Source organism: Ipomoea nil, unplaced genomic scaffold, assembly GCF_001879475.1.
Source record: "Ipomoea nil cultivar Tokyo-kokei standard unplaced genomic scaffold, Asagao_1.1 scaffold1971, whole genome shotgun sequence".
Classification (NCBI taxonomy): Eukaryota; Viridiplantae; Streptophyta; class Magnoliopsida; order Solanales; family Convolvulaceae; genus Ipomoea; species Ipomoea nil.
This window is the reverse complement of record NW_017618399.1, coordinates 100,623-122,666: the sequence shown is the minus strand read 5'-3', so window position 1 is coordinate 122,666 and position 22,044 is coordinate 100,623. Positions and strand designations below refer to the sequence as shown.

General features: G+C 33.4%; 2 protein-coding genes across 2 annotated transcripts; both read left to right on the top strand.

Moving 5' to 3' along the window:
* The first annotated feature begins 5,762 nt into the window (after positions 1-5,762).
* LOC109147018 lies at positions 5,763-8,885 on the top strand. The gene is made up of 6 exons (XM_019294656.1): positions 5,763-5,944; positions 6,032-6,183; positions 6,232-6,957; positions 7,089-7,424; positions 7,553-7,909; positions 8,440-8,885. The coding sequence occupies exons 1-6, from the start codon at positions 5,763-5,765 to the stop codon at positions 8,883-8,885; spliced, it is 2,199 nt and encodes a 732-aa protein (XP_019150201.1).
* Positions 6,368-21,753, top strand: LOC109147062 (unknown protein 1-like). Its single transcript, XM_019294699.1, has 2 exons — positions 6,368-6,373; positions 21,205-21,753. Exon 2 carries the CDS (start codon positions 21,217-21,219, stop codon positions 21,709-21,711), a length of 495 nt encoding a protein of 164 aa, XP_019150244.1. The 5' UTR covers positions 6,368-6,373; positions 21,205-21,216; the 3' UTR covers positions 21,712-21,753.
* Positions 21,754-22,044: the final 291 nt, after the last annotated feature.

The following is a 22,044-nucleotide window of genomic DNA, read 5'->3' as shown; positions in this document are numbered from 1 at the left end:
GTTTTTATTATTTAGTTTTTTTATTTTCATTCTTTCGATTTATTATTACATAATCTGAATAATCAAATATATATATATATATATATATATATATATATATATATATATATATATATATATATGTATATATATATATATATATATATATATATATATATATATATATATATATATGAAGGGCTATTAAAATGGTTCATGCATCCACTACGAATGCAAAGAAAGGACGCAGTAAAACTGCTTGGGAAATTGTCAAGGTAATTTCATATTTTTAACTATATAAGTGTTTGTATATAGCTAAATTGTAATGCAAATATTATTTAACATTTGTAGGCTCCTCGTCAACCGGATAGTAATCAATGCGGTTTCTTTGTCATGGCATACATGAAAACTTTAATTGAGAATATGCCAGACTTCGATGATAAAAATTCTGTTCAAGCACTGGTATTATATTCCATTTCTACTCTCTCTTCCTTGTTTCTCGCTGTTATTTAATTGCAGAATGGTTCTAGGTTTTTAATGCTTTGTTAGCTTGGGTTTAAGCCTCTCTCTTTTTCACTTGATTTGGACAGTTATTGAAGATAAATTTGATTTTTATTTTTTATTTTTTAGAATAAGTTTGTTGCTCTGAAATTTGGGTGTAGAATGCGTGTGAAAGCTCGAAATTTTGGGCATTTTAGTGCTTGATGTTTTGTAATTAATAAGGGATTTCTTTGTCGTTTGTGTTTAAGTTTCATGCATTATATTCTCATGAGATTTTATCTGAATTGTTTATCAAATTTGGGTGTCTAGTAATCTCCCAAAGACTTGAAGGCTAAGACAAGAACCTGAATCATGTGTATCTGATCTGTTAACATTTTTTTTGGGAGTGCATTTGTATTGCTTTTTCAAGTGTGTTTCTTTACTTGTTGGTTACACTTGTTATGATTCTCTTTAGGGAACTCATTATCTTGTTATGAACAGCTTGAGTATGAATGTGGTGAGAGTAAGAGGGCAGTTTCATTTCATTGCAAATTATTTATATCTATACTAATTTATTTTCTTACTTTTTACATGTAGTTTCAACAAGTTGATTATGACAAAGAGGTTATTGATCTGGTGCGATCTGAATGGGCCGATATTCTATCAAGTCATATAGAGTAGGTATGATTTGGTCATTCGAACGTTGTGATCATCTGGACTTGAATTGGTTCGGGGAATTGTTGTATTAGTATTATGACTTGGATGATAATTAGAATTGGTCATGTGTTGTCTTTTGACTTGTTATTTTGAACCTTATTAGCTTGTGCACAATTATGTAACTACACTTTGCAACATATGGTGAATGGATAAATTATTTTTTTATACGATTATAATTTAAACAGGTGAAAAATGGTTAAAAACCGTTGTCTATTTTACAATAGACAACAGTTAGAAACTGTTGACTTTTCTACAAAAGACAACAGTTTATGGGTGTTTCAACAACACCCAATAGACAACGGTTTATAACTATTGTCTTTTAAAAAAAAAGACAACAGTTAAAAACCGTTGTCTATGTACGTGACTTTTAACAACACTGGTTTCAACAACGCTTAATAGACAACGGTTAAAAAACGATTGTCGTTGGTAGAAAAGACAATGGTTAAAAACCGTTGTCTATTGCGTGACTTTTAACAACACCGGTTTCAACAACACATAATAGACAACGGTTAAAAAACCGTTGTCGTTGGTAGAAAAGACAACGGTTAATAACCGTTGTCTATTGCGTGACTTTTAACAACACCGATTTCAACAACACTTAATAGACAACGGTTAAAAAACCATTGTCGTTGGTAGAAAAGACAACGGTTAATAACCGTTGTCTATTGCGTGACTTTTAACAACACCGATTTCAACAACACTTAATAGACAACGGTTAAAAAACCGTTGTCGTTGGTAGAAAAGACAACGGTTAATAACCGTTGTCTATTGCGTGACTTTTAACAACACCGGTTTCAACAACACTAAATAGACAACAGTTAAAAAACCGTTGTCGTTGGTAGAAAAGACAACGGTTAATAACCGTTGTCTATGCGCAGGACCTACAACAACACCGGCTTCAACAACACTTAATAGACAACGGTTAAAAAACTGTTGTCGTTGGTAGAAAAGACAACGGTTAATAACCGTTGTCTATGCGCAGGACCTACAACAACACCGGCTTCAACAACACTTAATAGACAACCGTTGTCGTTGGTAGAAAAGACAACGGTTAAAAAACCATTGTCTATGCGCATGACCTACAACAACACCGGCTTCAACAACAGAAAGTATACCCCTACGACAACGGTAGAGGAGGCAAGCTGAGGAAGACAAAGGTAATTCTATTATCACTTTGTTTGTCATTGTAAATTTAAGCACATCTTAATATGCATCTGACTTGAAATATCATTTCAAATATGTTTTTGAAATTTGTTGAACTCTTATATAATTTGTGTTTTTGGATTCAATACATAGAAGAACAAGGGTAGTTATTACCCACACATACATACATGAAATAATAATCTGACAGAAAGCTTAACATATGAAAAATAAAGTTCATACAGTAAACATAGATTCAAAAATTAAAGTTCTTTGAGAACAAGGCTGGAAAACAAAAGACTGGATAGAAAATTTACATTTAAATGCAGGATAGCAAATATATGGTTAGGAACTAATTAAAATTAACTATCCTCCATGTGCCTCAAGAGTAATCTGTTTGAAGAAGATAGCTTTAACTCACATTTACCTCAAGAGTAATATGTTTTTCATCCCGTTTATGCTTCAATAACACTTAGCAAGTATTCATTTTTAAAACATGCAAAACACTGTTTAGGGTTCTATAGATGTTAAAAATTAGGGAAAATACATATAGAATCAAATTAAAACAAGCTGAGAATGAGAAATGTAATTCTATGTTAACTTTGTTTGTCATTGTAAATTTAAGCACATCTTAATATGCATATGACTTGAAATGCCATTTTAAATACATTTTTAAAATTTGTTGAACACTTATGTAATTTGTTCTTGGATTCAATACCTAGGAGAACAAGAAAAATAAAATTCATAGAGTAAACATAATTTTGCAAAATCTGACATAAAGCTTGATAGTTGAAAAATCATATTCATACACTGAACTTCGAAAAAAGATCTTCAAATTATAAAAATAAAGTTCATAGAGTAAACCAAAAGACCCGAGACACGCGAATTTGCAATATATAATCATGCATGTTCAAATCTTACACTAAATATATCATTATTAAATATGACCTGAATTAGTAGAAGATTTATGATAAAAAAAAAAAAAAAAACCCCCACAATTTGTAGAAACAAATAGTTACCGGAATTAATGGTCAGAGAATCAACCGGTCTCCTTCATCTGTCGGAGGCATGAATAATCCAGTGACCCCAATCCCTGCAAAATCAGTGTTAGAAAAAACAAATTTTAACAATCTAACCTACCAAACATAGATCGGAGCTTAGACCAACAACGGTGATCCTAGGAAACAGCTGTAGTTATGTTTTTGAAAAATTCGACAGTAATCTTAAAATTTGAAAAATAAAATTTATAAACATAGAATCAAAAATTGTAGTTTTTGGATAAATGGAGAACAAGAGGCTGGAGATCCGTGATACTTATGTTTTTAAAGTAATTTTTTGCACTATATAACCATGCATGTTGAAATCTTACACTAAATTTTTAGAGAAAAAACAAACCAAAATTTGTTGAAACAAACAGTTACCTCATTGATGGTCAGAGAGACAACCGATTGCCTTCATCTGTCAAAGAGCTCTTCTCCGATGAATAATTCGGCGACACCATCCGCTGCAAAAATCAGTGTCACTGCAGTTTTCATAAATGGGATTTGGAGATTTAGTGAGATGTCCAAGAATGAAGGCTGAGAAGAACATTCTAGAGAGAGACAGAGCAACGTATAATTAAAATAAATTATAATATGTATATTGAAAGGGTTAAATAAATAAATATATTTATCATCAATTTTTCAGCATCTAAATTGTATTGACCACTTAATAATACTTCTTTATGTTGTATGGTTGTAATTATTGTTGAATATATATTCATACACATAACTAGAGTCTATGTTTATCTTCTTGTTTATATTAATGTTAAAATTAGTATATTATATGTGGAGTCCTATTTTTTGCTTATATATTATTGATCTTTCAGAAAATCAAAATTTATCAAGTTCTAAGATAAAAAAAAGACACCATCAAGGGGTATTTTGGTTGATAGTGCATCAAAAAATAATGTATTTGGTGTATTTCAATCATCACTATCCACACCCTTTAGTGTAATTTCTTCCGGTGAGGCATTAAACTGTACTAAATTCTTATTAGTGTACACTACGTGCTAATACTGTGTTTTTTTATTTTTATAGAACGCACATTAATAAATACAACAATAGGTGACACATATAATGTGTCACCAAACCGTACATCAGATTGGAGGAGGCATAATCAAGAGGAACAACGTACACCACTTGCTCAGATCAATAATAGTAAGTTCCGTTGCCACACTTACAATTTAAGTTTGTTTGTTAACGTTTAAAATATTTCTTTATATTCAATGTCATGGGTTTATTATTTTTCAATATTAATATTCATTTTACAGGTTAAAGACATGAAATTATTGAGAATAACTACTCCACTCCTGCAACCAGTTGTGCTAGGTCAAGCATAGAAAACAATATGGCTTCTGAAAAAATTAGTCTCCCAACTAATGGTAATCGCAGTATTGTAGTGTATTTAAGATGGAATACAATTAGTAAACAAATCTGTAATGCCAAATTTTTAACGTAGTTACAGGTCCTCTTCCAAGGTCAACCCTCAAGGCCACAAATTTAGGTACAGTGACTGAGGTTTTGCATACAGTGTCGACTAATAACCCACGTTTAAGTATGATTATATATTCACTATATAGTTAACTGTCCAAGGATTTGTCCGTATATATTTATTTTAGCTTGCATAAAATACTTATAATTCTTTTTCATTTTTTAGATTGTGATGTCGATGACCATTTTAAACAAAGAAATTTTAATAATGGTTGGGTGAATGGATTTAACTCAATATCACGGTGTCGCGATTTAAATGATGAATTCGATAAAGTGAGTGACTTTCAAGCAACTACATCAAACACGCTCAATTGTAAGTATGAATAATATATATAGCTCTAAGAAAAATAAAAAATAATTATTATTATATGTTACCTTATAATAAAAAATCTACATCATAAGCACATTTAATTCGAAAACTTCTTCCTCAGGTGTTGATAGTGGTATTTGTAATTCAATGCGGATGTATCTACAAAACAATGGTGAAGATCACGTGCCATCCCTTAACATGTTCAATTGTATGACCGAAGAAATTGGGGAAGTCTGTGGCCAGCAGAGAAACACAACAAATGTTAATGATGGTTAGTTTACATTTTTTATAATTTCTAATGAAATTATTGTATCTAAAATTGTAACAAACTGTTTTAAACTTCAGTTCAGTACATAGATTTTGGAGATCCACTTGATACATGTGAGCACTGTAGCTGTTTTTATTGGTACGAGGAAAGAACCAACAAGTCTAAAACCACACATGCCACTAAGTATTCAGGATGTTGTGGGAATGGGAAAATCAAACTACCTAGGATGTCAATTCCTCCCAAGAAATTATATGATCTATTTTTTACGCCAAGTGAGAAACGAAATCGTTTCTTACAAAACATACGATCATATAATAACATGTTTTGCTTTACATCAATGGGTGGGAAAATAGACAAAAGTGTCAACAATGGTTCAGCTCCTCCCATTTTCAAGATACATGGACAGAATTTTCATCGTATTGGTAGCTTGCTACCACCTGATGGTAGTCAACCGAAGTTTGCACAATTATACATTCACGACACACAAAATGAAATTCAGAATCGCATTGCTTCTGTCAGGTATAGTGTAGATCAATTTAGTGTTCACTTGTGTAGATTCGTTTACAAGTATTTTGTTTAATTTGGGTTATAAACTTTTTAATACAGGGAAAACACATCTAGACAAGATTTACATGTTGAAGTGGTGGAGGACATTAGAGATGTTTTAGATGAAAATAATGTATTGGTGAAATCTTTTCGTATGGCTAGGTCAGAAATTGATAGAAATCCAAGGGTTGATATCAAGATGAGATTGATTGGTAAAAGAAATACATATGCATGAACTTATAACTTGCCAACATCATCAGAGGTCGCAACACTAATTGTTAGTGATTTGGATCCATCTATGGGTCATAGAGATATTTTGGTTGAGTGTAAATCTGGTGGTTTGCAACGAATAAATGAACTAAATCCATCATATATACCATTGCAATACCCGATTTTATTTCCGTATGGTGAAGATGGGTTTAGAGAGGATATACAGTTTGCAACCAGAACGTCAAGTAGCACAAATGCTAGGAAGCGTATATCTCAAAGGGAATTTTTCGCATTCCGTATCCATGAGAGATTGGACGAATTATCTACTATTTTGTATGCTAGGCGATTATTTCAACAATTTATTGTGGATGCATACACACTGGTAGAATCTGCAAGGTTGATATACATAAGGACTCACCAAAAATCATTGAGGTGCGAAGCATTAAGAGGTTTGACAAATGCCTTGACTAGAGGGGAGACTAAAGCCAGCACTCAAGGAAAAAGAATCCTATTGCCCTCAAGCTTTACAGGTGGTGCGAGATACATGATTCAGAATTATCAGGAAGCAATGGTCATCTGTCGACATATTGGTTATCCAAACCTATTCGTTACATTCACATGTAACCCGAAATGGCCGGAAATACAACGATACATTACAAAGAGAAACTTACATGCTGAAGATCGACTTGACATTGTTTGTCGTGTATTTAAGATGAAATTGGATTGTTTAATAAAGGAATTCAAACATGGTGAGCTATTTGGCCCAGTGAAATCAGGTAATAATCCAATATTGTCAAATTATAATTTATCCCGTACGTTTTTTATATATATTAATATCAATACAAAAAATAATTATAATTGATTAATATCAATACAAAAAATAACTATAATTGATATGTTATTGCAGTTATTTACACAATTGAATTTCAAAAGCGTGGGTTACCACATGCACATATCTTGATCTTCCTAAAGAATAAAGGTGATATGTCCAGTCCGACATACATAGATTCAATTATAAAGGCTGAGATCCCAGACACAGCATTAGATATGAATTACTACAATGCAGTTGAGGAATTCATGGTTCATGGACCATGTGGATTGGCAAGAAAGAATTCCCCATGCATGGTTAATGGGAAGTGTTCTAAACACTTCCCCAAAAAATTCGCGAATGAATCGCAATTTGACCACGAGGGGTACCCCGTATATAGACGACGGGATGATGGAAAAACCATTAAGAAGAACGGTATAGATTTAGACAACAGGTTTGTGGTACCTCATAATAGGTACCTACTTCTAAGATACAAAGCCCACATCAACGTGGAATGGTGCAACCGATCTAGGTACTATATTTTTCCTGTTTACTATGCACAGATTTGGTTCTAACAGAAGTTGAAAAACAAAATTTTGGGCTAATGGAGCTGGACAAATTGCTAATGGTACACAACAAGTCTCTTATAGACTTTCTACCGATGCCAACACCAAACCTGGATGGCTCAAGAGCGGTCGAAAATATTTTGTTGTTTGAAGAATTGAACTACGATCGCACGACACTTAAGCTTGAGAGCGAAAAAATGTCAAAAACTCTAACTGATGAACAAAGGGAAATTTTTGAGACCATTATTCAGGACGTGATGAAAAACAAAGGTGGGTTGTTCTTTGTTTATGGGTATGGGGGTACTGGTAAAACATTTTTGTGGAAGACGTTATCTGCTGCACTGCGAGCGAAAGGTGATATAGTTATCAACACTGATGCAAAAATCGCACCTAGGCGCCGATTAATCGGCGCCTAGGCGCTAGGCGCCTAGGCGCTAGGCGCCCGGCCTCCTAGGCGGTCTAGGCGCCCGACTAGGCATTCTAGGCGTCCGCCTAGGCGCCTAGAGGGCGCCTAGCGATTTTTTCAACATTGGTTATCAATGTGGCATCGAGTGGCATAGCGTCATTATTGCTACCGGGAGGTAGGACGGCTCATTCAAGATTTGCAATACCTATTGTAGTAAATGAAGACTCAACCTGTAATATCAAACAAGGCAGCCATTTAGCTGAGTTGATCATTCGAAGCAAATTGATAATATGGGATGAAGCACCTATGATGCACAAACACTGTTTTAAAGCATTAGACAGGACTATGAGAGATCTGCTAAGATTTGAAAATCCCAATAGTGCTATGCAGACATTTGGTGGGAAAACAGTTGTGCTTGGAGGCGACTTTCGTATTGCCAGTTATCCCTAAAGGTACAAGACAAGATATCGTATTGCAGCCATCAATTCATCGTACTTGTGGGACAGTTGTAAAGTGTTACGATTAACAAAAAACCTTCGTTTAAATAGAGTTGATCCGGGTGTAGACATCAAACAACTTGAGGAATTTGCAAATTGGATCGCAAGTATAGGTGATGGAATTGTCGATGGTCACAGTGATGGTAACACTGAGATAGTGATACCGCATGATAGGTTACTGCCGTCCGATGGAGACCCGATCACCACTATAGTTGAAAGTACGTTCCCTATGATCATGAGTGGGAATGCAGATTCTAGCCTTCTTGAAGGTCGAGCAATTCTAGCCCCAACGCTTGACGTGGTTAATTCAATCAATGAATACATGAGTGATTTGCATATAGGGGTTAGCAGAACATACTACAGTTGTGACTCAGTATGTAGATCCGAGTCAAATAGCAGCCTGCTCGATGATGTGCACACACCGTAGTTCTTAAATGGTATAAGGGCGTCAGGTGTCCCCAACCATTCATTGACCTTAAAAATTGGGTCTCCGGTGATGTTATTGAGAAACATAGACCATTCCCTTGGGTTATGCAATGGAACTAGACTGGTAATTACCAGATTGGCAGACCACGTGATTGAAGGACAAATCATGTCTGGTAGCAATGCAGGAACTAAAGTACTGGTACCTAGGATGACTATGACACCATCAGATCCGATATTGCCATTCAAATTTCAAAGAAAACAATTCCCTTTAATGTTGTCATATGCAATGACAATTAACAAGAGTCAAGGTCAAACACTTACACATGTTGGGTTACTTTTAAAGAAATCAGTATTTGTTCATGGCCAATTGTATGTTGCTGCTTCCCGAGTGAGCAATCCAAATGGGTTTAAAATATTAATATGTAATGATCTTAATAGTGTTAGTACTTCAACTACTAACGTAGTCATATTTTATACAAAATTAAGTTCATTCCAATATTTTGTGAAATGAACTAATGAGTTAAGGTACTAAAATGTTTTTTGCCATAAACAAGTGCAATTTAATTGTCTAATGATTTATTTACTATGATTTATTTACTATAGTATTAAAATAATAGTTATAATACGTATCTGTGCATCGCACGGGACAATACTAGTTATAGGTAAATACTAGATACATACATATATATGTAATAAACCATTTAAAGTTGTTCTGTTTAAATACTAGTAATATAATTCACAGAAATTCAAGACATGATGCATAGTCATTAACACCAAAAAAAAAAAAAAAAAAAAAAAAAAAAAGGATTTGTTGTTTAGGTCATCATTGTCACAATTTACCACACACAAAAATATGTTCTCAGACCGCAACACTCAAAAACCTCATATGATGTCTTACATTTAGGTCATCCTGTGGAATAGTGGGGCGCTCGAGAGGTTACGTCCATGATGCTCATTACATTCACTTAGTAGTATATCCCGCATGTAGTTGAGCCGTAAAATTTATAGTGCAGTTTTATCTCCCATGCGAAACCCACAGCTCCAATTCGCCGCTCCCTCTCCTAAGAATGTTTCCATGTGTCTCATAGTAAACACCCCACAGTCCACCTTATTCTTGGTATCCTTCAATTCCATCGCATCTGCACACAAAAAGGCATCATTTGTTTTACTACGCAGCGAAACTAATTCACATGCACTTCTAATGCATAGAATTATTTATAACAGATGCACACGTCCTTTGCAATTACAGATATAATATGTCTCGCATGCACCCTAACTAATTCCACAAAGTGACAAACCCAATGCACCATTCATACACTCAGAAATGCACCATTAAAAATAGTACATACCCTCACTAATTTGCTTGCATTTTAAATGCACAGAATTATGTACATCAGATGCACACGGTGTTAGCAACTACAGATTTAATATGGCACTAGAATATCATTTCCAGTTGTATAATCCTCTTAGCCATAAATTTGCCATAAATTTAACCAGACAAACAACCTATTCTGGTACATATAGAACTACAATAGTTTACACCTCAAACAAATGCACATGTACGCAAGAAATGCACAATGTGTACTTTCACAGAATGCACTGATAATAATCACAGATGCACTATAAATATTTCACCAATGTAACAAACAGACTGCACCATTTATAATCTCAAAAAACACACAAGAAGTACTACACCTACAAACCACATTAAGCTTAGGAACACTACAATGCACAGAAATGCCCTTCCAAATAATAGTTACAGTGGCCAAAATCTTACAAGAAAACTACTCCTCCCCAAAATATCAAATTAATTTAGAAGAAGCATAAATCACAAATGCACACATGAGGACCTTCTTTTATCACAGCCCATTCATTGAAAAATCTCACCATGTAGCACACACTGAATATGAAAAAAAAAATGATGCAATGCAGACAAATGTTCTACCCCCTTTTGGCAAAAAATCAAAGTAAGCTAGAATTACAAAGACAATGCAGACTTTAGCCCTCCACAGAAATACAAATGCCAGCATGATTAATTTATATGTATTGCAAATACCGTGGTGCCCAAACAAAGCATTTTTATTCAATACAATACAAAACAAGACAAAATCAAGCCCCCCACACCCAAGCAATAACACAAATTCGAATTCGATGTAAATACTTTTTTTTTTTTTTTGTCGCGGCCATTTTTCACAAAATCGCTCAAAGTTGAAAATCGTAGTTCGGACGACCTCGTCCTACACTCATTTTCCGGCGACACAAATAGAACTTCCCATGCCCAGATAATATTCATGACCAATACCTCTAAACAAGAGGCCACCAAATCCGAACGATGGTCTCTCCTAACAAGAAACCTAGGTTTTTGTACATACTTCTATTACCCGTTGTCTTCATCAGAGCCTTCTGTCTGGTATGCTTATTCTTTGCGCCCGCCATGTCTTCGTATGCTACTCATACGTTCAAAGACGAAAGGATTGGACGAGTGGTTGCTTACCTTTTTCGACTCAAATGCGTAGTTAATGTCGTCGATATTATCGGGCTTTCCTTCCTCTTAGATGCACACCAAATTACCCAAAAACCCTGCGCCCCTTAATTCTATTGCTACATCACGCTTCATTTATACTTCACTTCTCTCCCATCAGAAACAATTTGAGTCGTAGATCACATTTAATCAAAGGCATGGATTAGTCCGCAATCCTCATGTGGGAAAGTATCCTCATTTGATCCTTACCCTATATATATATATATATATGGGGAAGGGTTCAGGTGCGGGTATAGCTTCCCGTGCGGTTGTGCGATTAAATCTGAGCCGTTGATCAAATTTGGATCAACAGCTCAAATCAATGAAAATTAAAAAAAAAAAAAAAACGCGTGCCTAGAACAAAGAAGTATAAGCTAAGGTGCACCTTAAGTGTTAACATCTTAATCACAAACTCGCGCACTTTAAGTACAAAACTCACACACATTAAGCACAACCTCACGCACATTAAGCACAAAACCCACGCACTTTAAATATTAATTCACAGACTTTAAGTTTCAACAACTACTGACATTAAGTACAAAACTCACGCACATTAAGTACAAAATCCACGCACATTAAGCACAAACATCACGCACATTAAGCACAAAATCCACGCACTTTAAGTATTAACTCACAGACTTTAAGTTTTAACAAATATTCACATTAAGCACATCCCCACGCACATTAAGCACAAAACTCACGCACATTAATCACAGATCCGCTCACCTTAATTTTGACCTAGATGCAAAAATTACAAAATTGCCACCACGTTTTTTTTTAAAACTTTGATAATCCTGAATGTTGATTTAAGCGAGATGAAAGGCCCAAATTAAATCGCACAACTGCACCTGGGCACCCTAACCGCACCAGAACTTATATATATATATATATATATATATATATATATATATATATATATATATATATATATATATTTTCAAATACAAACCCCCTTAAAATACAAATCTCCCTTAAAATACAAACTGTGTGCATGTAAGTATGTTAATGTGTGCACGAGCTTCGATGGATGATTGTGATTTTTTCATCCTACGCGATGTGTGCATGTAAGTATGTTAATGTGTGCACGAGCTTTGATGGATAGTTGTGATTTTTCCTCTTACTCACTGTGTGCATATAAGTATGTTAATGTGTGCACGAGCTAATCTCAGAAATTGTTGGCAGTGCACCCTGTGTGCATGTAAGTATGTTAATGTGTGCACGAGCACAAGTTTGTATTTTAAAGGGATTTGTATTTGAATGCAACCCTCTATATATATATATATATATATATATATATATATATATATATATATATATATATATATATATATATCATTCACTTACATAGAATTATAATTGACTGACTCTCATATGATACTACTTCACGGATCTTTATATGCGAGACGAGTTGTGTTACGATGAAAATATAATACTAATCATGAATAAATTGTTTATTACTTATAAGGGATAGTGACAAATAAGAGAAAATTTTAATTTTGATCCTATGACTATTAAAGTCTTGTTAATTTCAATTCATGACTTTAAGAACTAACAATTTAATTAGTACCCTAATTATGCAAATTTTAACAGATTTGGTCCATCCGGCCAAATTGTCGGTCAATTGTCGCCAGAATATTTTAATCCATTTTTATTTGTTTAATTAAGGGGGACAATACGGTCATTCCATGTGGAAAAAAAAAAAAAAGTGAAAAGTTGAGAACGCCGGAGAATTCCTCGTCGGCCGTACAAAGCTTACCTGCGTATGTTTTCCCCGTTCATCTTCCCCATCTCCGTTCGTCTTCCCCATAATATTGCTAATTTCATAATAATGAGTGAAGAGAAAGAAAAAACAATTGTTGTGAATAAATAGTTGCTGCCACAGAATTTGTTTGTTGCTGCAAGAATTAATCCTCTACTGTTGCGTTGTATTTAATTTGCCACGCAAACAAAGATACTGCCTAAAACAATTGCTGAAGCTATCGTCGAACGGGAAACCTCCCACCGTCGTGGAATTGAAGCTGACCATAAATTTTGAAGCTGCCCAGAAACTTCACGCCAGAGAGGAACTCAGGCTGCCGTCTGGAAATCCTCCACTGCCACCGCCGAAAATTAATCTATGCAGATTGGAATTTGAACGGAATACACAGCGCCGCCGATGAGAATTCTGATGCCTACGAGGAATTCTGTGGATTCTGAAGGCAGCTTCAACTCGGAGCACGTCAGCGGATGCGATGCCATCTCCGGTGTTCTCAACTTTCCCCTTTTTTTGAACCTGGAATGACTAATTTTCCCTCAAATTAAACAAATTAAAATATTACAGCAATTTGGCCGGATGAACCAGATCAGATAAAAATTGCATAGTTGTGGTACTAAATTGTTAATTTTTAATGTCGTAGATTGAAATTAACAAGACCCTAATAGTCATAGAATTAAAAGTGTAATTTTCTCTGACAAATAATTTATCATTTATTCATGATTAATATTACATTTTACAGTATAAGTAAAGTAAATTTCAATTTTGGTTCCGACTATTGAACTTATGTTAATTGCAATCCCTGACTTTCAAAAGTATTAATTGAGTACATTGACTATGCAATTTTTATCAATTTTGATCACAAGGAGCAAATGTAACCGAAAAATATTAATAAAAAAATAATAAGAGTATTTTAGTCATTTTATTACTCTTTTCTTCTTCTCCGGCGAGTCTATCTTTTCCACCATGTTTTTCGACGAATGCAATAAACTCAGGCATATGTACCTGTCTTATTCTTCGCTCCACCATGCCTTCTTCTTCCGACGGTGGTTTTGGGTACACAAATTTCCAAAACAGCCAACATTTCTGAGGTTGCCGTTGGACAGGTTTTTATGGGCTCATAATCGTCAAAACCATATTAATAATCGTCAACAACAAATCCCAAACATTGATGATGACAGATCAGAAACAATGTTCTTCCCAGAAAATACGTTCTTCGATGTTTTCTCGCCGTCTTCTTCTCTGTTAATTATCGGAGAACATTTCAGCATGATGATCTGCTCTCATCCAAAAACAGATGTCACATTTGTAAACTGACATTGGTTTGGAGAGCATGCAAGCTCAATAGATTCAATAAATTTCTCAAGCATGCTGGACATCCTACAAGAAATGGGCCGGGATTACCTGCAAACGATATTAGGGCCTTAATTAAGTGGTGCAAGTTGACTAGACTTATTAAGTGGTCTGGTTGGACTTAATAACTAGTAGTTGTTAGTCAATCAAACTCTGTGCCTAATATAAACCTGGATTTATGGGATACAGGTTTACGGATTAGATAGCACATTCAGTTACGGTACTCAGACCGCTCAGTAGATACCAATACGTCATCTAGGGTTCTGAGACAAAACATGGCTGACGGTCTACCGTTAAGAGGCAACACAACAGAAACATCAACTATGGCTGGAGATCAACACGGCTACGCTTCCGCTATCATACGAGGTCAGGTTTCTCGTATATTATTATTCATTATTAGTTAGGCTATTGTATATCTAACATGCTGGACATCCTACAAGAAATGGGCCGGGATTACCTGCAAACGATATTAACACACGGAAATTGTTGAGAAAAAATGATTATAAATGTTTGGGTACTCAAAACCACCGCCGGAAGAAGAAGACATGGTGGAGCGAAGAAGAAGACAAGTACCTAAACCTGAGTTGATTGCATTCGCCGGAAAATATAGACTCGCCGGAGAATAAAAGAGTAGTGAAATAATTAAAATACCTTTATTATTTTATTTATTAATATTTTTTAGTCACATTTAGTCGGTGTGATCAAAATTGATAAAAATTACATAATAAAGACACTAAATTAATACTTTTGAAAATCAGAAATTACAATTAACGTAAGTTCAATAGTCAATGGACCAAAATTAAAATTTACTCGTATAAGTATTACATTTTCATTGTGGTCTGACCTACACAAGAATTTGTCATTATAATTGTATGAATGATCGACTCTCTCTTATATATATATATATATATATATATATATATATATATATATATATATATATATATATATATATATATATATATATATATATAAAGAAAGTTCAAATGCGACGGGGTCTTTCCGTGCGGTGGAATTTCAGAATACACCAACAATGTTAACAATATGCACCAACAGTGTAAGGAAAACACACCACAATGAAATGCAATAAAACATCAAAAAATACACAACAGATCCAAAAAATACACCATATAACTCACCACCCCCAATGGTGTATTTCCGAACAGTGTATGGTGTTTTTACTCACACCTAATGGTGTGTGTTTGGTGATGCGTACCTAATTTTCCTCTGTTTTTTGTGGTGTATTTTCCTAACGTTGATGGTGTATATTTGTTGAACAATTGGTGATGTTGCACCGTAATACACCGCCACACCTGAACTCGCCTATATATATGTATATATATATATATATATAATGACTCTCTTGTGAGACCGTCTAACGGATTCTTATTCATGCGACTGCTAGGATCAATATGAAAATGTAATACTTCTATTTAACAATATAATACTAATCATAAATCAAATGTTTATAAATGTAAGACTTTAAAATCAAAATTTAAAAAAGTATTGCATTTTTTTTCTTCAAAAGTATTACATTTTTTCTTATAAGTAATAAATATTTTATTCTTAATTATAGTGCGTATTACATTTTTAATATAAGCGTTACATTTTCATCTTGATCCGACTAGTCTTACGGACATGAATAGGTGAGACGGTCTCACACAAGTTTTTTGCCTAATTACATATATAAATAATTTTGTCTAAGTTATTTTATGATGGGTTCTAATATTTATTCAAACTAAATTTCTAATAATACTAATGATGTGTTTGGTTCGCACTTGGGAATCGGAATGGGTATCAAATACTTGGTAATGGTAATGTGTTTTAGTGAAAGTATTTTGTATGTTTGGTAGTAGGGCGGAATGATAATTATTATCAATAATGTTGTTTGGTTATGTATGGTCGTATAATGGATTTATTATTATTATTATTATAATAATATGTTGTTTGGTTATGTATGGTCCTATAATGGATTTATTATTATTATTATTATTATTATTATTATTATTATTATTATTATTATTATAATAATAATAATAATAATAATAATAATAATAATAATAATAATAATAATAATATTTGCGGTGAAAGTTGCCGATAAAGGAGAAGAGAAAAGGGTTTTAATTGGAAATGGTAAATTATGTTATTTCTTTAAAATAATAATGATAAAGATGGACAAAAAGTTAGGAAGCTATGAGCTTATTTTGAAACGCTACCTTAGGTAGCGTTCCAAAATAAGCTCTTATTTAAGCTAGGAGTTTATTTTGGAAACATTACCAAACAGAGCTTATAGCTTATTAGTAGCTTAAAATAAGCTATAAGCTCATAAATAAGCTCTGCCAAACAGAGCCAATGCCTTTTCGGTCTTCAATTATGATTTTTTTTCAAAAAAAAATAAGCATAAAAAATATAATGGGTCAACACATTTTGCATTAAAAGATCAAAATGTTCTTGAATTTAACAAAATTTCAACGATTTTGTTGGTGGAGGACCAAAACTGGTCATGTCACAATAATACTATGATCAAAAGGGGATGTTCTAATAAAAAATTACTAAAAGTGGATTGCCATCTATAAATCTATGACAGAAAATGAAATTAAAAAATACAAGAACACAACATCAAGACAATTGATTCTAATATTAAAACATCCAAAACACCAATATGAACAAAAAAAAGTAAAAACAAAAATTTAAAAACACTAATCAAAGAGGATGGGAAGGAATAAGGGAATAAAAGGGGATGATACCCTTATTTTATTTGGGTATGAATTTTTCAATTAACGGGGTATTTGAAACTCATAGTAGTGTTATAAAAACCTATCAACCAAACAATACCAATCACTTTGATACACATTCCTTAGAGCTAAACCTGTCAACCAAACACCCATAGTTATGCTGTGCAACCGTGTGCACCATGCATGGTGCAAACGATTGCAAAACGACGTCGTTTTGACTAAAAATGCGCGTCCCATTTAAAAAAAAAAAATCAGTTTCGATTCCCCTCAACAGCATTATTGTGGATATATAGTTATGAATTATTGTGGATATATAGTTATAAATTTGTGGATATATAATTATGAATTTGTGGATATATAGTTATGAATTTGTGGATATATAGTTATGAATTTATGGATATTTAGTTCATTCATTGTGGATATTTAGTTAATTTATTGTGGATATTTAGTTCATTCATGGTGGATATTTAGTTCATTCATTCTGGGTATTGTGTTATTCATTCACTGTGGATATATAGTTATGAATGTGTGAATATATAGTTATGAATTTGTGGATATATAGTTATGAATTTGTGGATATATAATTCAAATTATGCACAAAAAAATGCTATTACCGGGAATCGAACCTGATTATTTTTTTTTTAAAGTAGGACGCGCGTTTTTAGTCAAAACGACGTCGTTTTTGCAACCGTGTGCACCATACCTGGTGCACACGATTGCACCATACCTGGTGCACACGATTGCACAGCATAATTTGCGACCAAACACATCCTAAATATTATCTATAATTCTAACCAACTACGTAGTAATAATTAAATCAGATGTTCTATACACATGTTTGCACACTTGATCTTATATTGTATTTAATGAAAAATTTTAATTTATGCCCCTCCATAATATGCCAATTATCAATGTCACTCCTAAATTATTAGTGGTGTAAATGTTCTCCCTCAATTTCAAAACGGTACATATATTGTCTCCCCGTAGTGTAAATGTTGCCCCTCAATTTTCCTTCCGTACAATACGAACGAGAGGGATAATATATATACCGTTTTGAAAGTTGATAGGCAACATTTACACAAGTACACCACAAATATTTCAGGAGTGACATTGATAATTGACATGTTATGGAGGTGCATAAATGACAATTTTTCCTATATTTAATTTATCATTAACATTTATGGGTTAAAATGAACCAATGCATTTTCTAACTTGAAATATATTATGAAAAATTGATGTTGATGAACATATTTTTATTTTTCATAATTTTAATCTATACTATATATAAAAATAAAATCATGAAATTTTAACTTCATGCCCAGTTCCTAAAAAATCTCTCTTCCTAATAAAATATATTGATCTCTACTTTCCCATTCGTACAATAATTCGGGGTTAAAATTCTATTATAATATTATAAAATTGTGTAATACAATTCCTATTGTCATCTATACTATATATATATAAAACAAAATCCTGAAATTTTAATTTTCCTCCCAATTCCTACAAAATATAAAAACAAAATCCTGAAATTTTAACTTCCCTCCTAATTCCAAAAAAATCTTTCTTCCTAATAAAATATATTGATTTCTAGTTTCCCATTCGTACAATAATTCTGGGTTAAAATTCTATTATAATATTATAAAATTGTGTAATACAATTACTATTGTCATCTATCTATACTATATATAAAAACAAAATCCTAAAATTTTAACTAAACTCCCAATTTCTAAAAAATCTCTCTTCCTAATAAAATATATTGATTTCTACTTTCCCATTCGTACAATAATTCTGGGTTAAAATTCTATTATAATATTATAAAATTGTTTAATACAATTCCTATTGTCATCTATCTATATTCTATACTATATATAAAAACAAAATCCTGAAATTTTAACTTCCCGCCCAATTCCTAAAAAATCTCTCTTCCTAATAAAATATTTTGATTTCTACTTTCTCATTCGTACAATAATTCTGGGTTAAAATTCTATTATAATATTATAAAATTGTTTAATACAATTCCTATTGTCATCTATCTATGCTACTAGTTTTTTTACGCGCATTGCGCGATTGGGATAATGCTCAATGTTTTTCTTAAATAAGTATTTTAAAGTATATCAATGCAATATTATATTGAAATTGTTCAACATTCAAAAAAAATATTGAAATTGTTCATGCATAGATAATTGAATGTTGAATATGCGTATTTAAATTGGTAATTCTAAGTTTACAAATGCAAGATAATATAGTCAATATTGATTATAATTGTCAATGAAATAATTGTATGGGTATGGTCAGTGGCGAACCCAGGAATTTTGTTCAGCGGGGGCAAAATATTAAAGCAAAATTGATAATTAGAAAAAAAAAATAAAATGAAACACTTAAAAAAGTATAGCCATAAATAAATAAATAATGTTGGATATAAGAAAATTATAAAACACATCAAAATATTATAAAAATATTCATAACAAAATATGAACATAATCAATTTGATAAAATAATTCAAATAAAAGATACATTATAAATTATAAATCTCATCTCATTATTAATATAATAGTGAAAATGTGAAATAATGAGAAAATGAGATGTGGAAAGTAAATAGAGGAGATTCAAACCCTGGCATGCATTTGGACAAACCAAATACTCAGGCAGTTCAGAGAAACCACACGCTCAACCAACCAGGCTAAGCTACACTTTGTTAACATATCTCTATTTTCTAAATCTTATACTAAAACTTGTACTATATATACACATATACATACAAAAGTTATATAAGGGGTGGGGGTGGGGTGAGTGGGGGCAGCTGACCCCACTGTAGGTCCGCCTCTAGGTATGGTTGAAACCAAATAGGGACATAAGGGAGAACAAATAAAAATTAAAACATAAAATATTAACTATATACTAATATTGTTTGAGAAGATTCCGAGACGGTAGGATTTGTGGTTAGAATTCTATTAAGACTTTAATATTAGAATTAGATTAATGTTGTAGTTATAATTCTATATTAGACTTTAATATTAGAATTAGTCTAACAGCGAATTAACGGTACTTAATGGAAAAGTTAACGGATCGGATAATCATATAATTAAGATAAATTATGAAATTTAAAGGAAAAATTAAAATTTGAACAATCTGAACTAATCATTTGATTTAATAATTTGATGGTCATTTTGTCTACCCAATGTTTATAATTAAATAAATAATTGAACAACATAAGTAATAATGTCTAATTTGTTTATTTAAATATGTAATTCATAGTATATGAATGCAATATAGGAAATTCATTATAATTGTTACTAAACTTTTTTTAAATAGTAACCAAGTATTTTTGTTGCAAAGGGTTCTAATATATTTAATGAATGCACATAGATACAAGATCAATAGATGAATCAACGGTACCAGTCATTTAGGTGTTTTGCTCAGTGTTCATTTAGTTCAACCATTATTGTTGAATAAATTATTATGGATAAAGAAATTTCTAATTTAAGGAATTTAGATGTAGTAGAAATTTTATTTTATTTTTTAAGGTGAATCAACGATTTGGTCCCTCAGTTATTTGCGATTTGTCAATGTTGCCCCTCAATCGCGTATTCATCGATTTGGTCTCCGAAAATAATTGTTTTTCGTCAATTTAGTCCCTATGGCCGTATTCCGTCAAGACTCAGGTGAGAGCTCCGATTTGCCCTGGACATTTTGGTCTTTTCACGCCTTCTTCTTCATTAACTCTGACCAAGCTTCGCCGGAGGAAGCTCCATCTCGACGAAAAACAATTATTTTCGGATAGTTTACAGAGAAGGGATGCATTCATCATCTTCATCATGTTCATGGTGCAATCAGAACTCAAGCTTTTTGCAGAAGTCCTTGTCAATGCTAATGTTTTTTGTCGAGATGGAGCTCCCTCCGGCGAGCTTGAGCTTCTCTGGCGAAGCTTGGTCAGAGTTAATGAAGAAGAAGGCGTGAGTCAATTCTCAGGATGGCATCCTTCCCTCCCAAGGCTATTTGCTTCAGTTCTCAGGATGGCATCCTTCCCTCAAATGGCGGTGACAGTCCTCGCACTCCGAAAGAGAGTGTCTTTGATCCTTTTGCTCCTGGACCCGAAGAGCTTCTCCGGTCGCCTCTTTGTCTGAAAAAGACTGCAGTTGCCCGTATGCTGAATTTCGAAGACTGTATCCGTGTGCTGAATTTCGAAGGCTGTACTGAGAATGATTCTAGTGTGGATGCTATGACCAGTGATGAACAGCTGTTGGGAAGATTGTACAGAATGCTGCTGCGAATTGTTGTTTCGAAACATACTGAAGAGTTTCTTGCTGGGATCCCGAATCAAGTTTCTGATTCTGATGGAGGTAGCACGCCTTCTTCTCCACCGCTCTTAAGTGGAATTGCTGAAACTTGCCCAGCTGCTCCCAGGAAGACCGCAAGAAAAGTCATAAGCATTGACAAGGACTTGTGCAAAAAGCTTGAGTTCTGATTGCACCATGAACATGATGAAGATCATGAATGCATGCCTTCTCTGTAAACTAGCCGAAAATAATTGTTTTTCGTCGAGATGGAGCTCCCTCCGGCGAGCTTGAGCTTCTCCGGCGAAGCTTGGTCAGAGTTAATGAAGAAGAAGGCATGAAAAGACCAAAATGCCCAGGGCAAATCGGAGATCTCGCCTGAGTCTTGACGGAATACGGCCATAGGGACTAAATTGACGAAAAACAATTATTTTCGGGGACCAAATCGATGAATACGCGATTGAGGGGCAACATTGACAAGTCGCAAATAACTGAGGGACCAAATCGTTGATTCACCCTTTTTT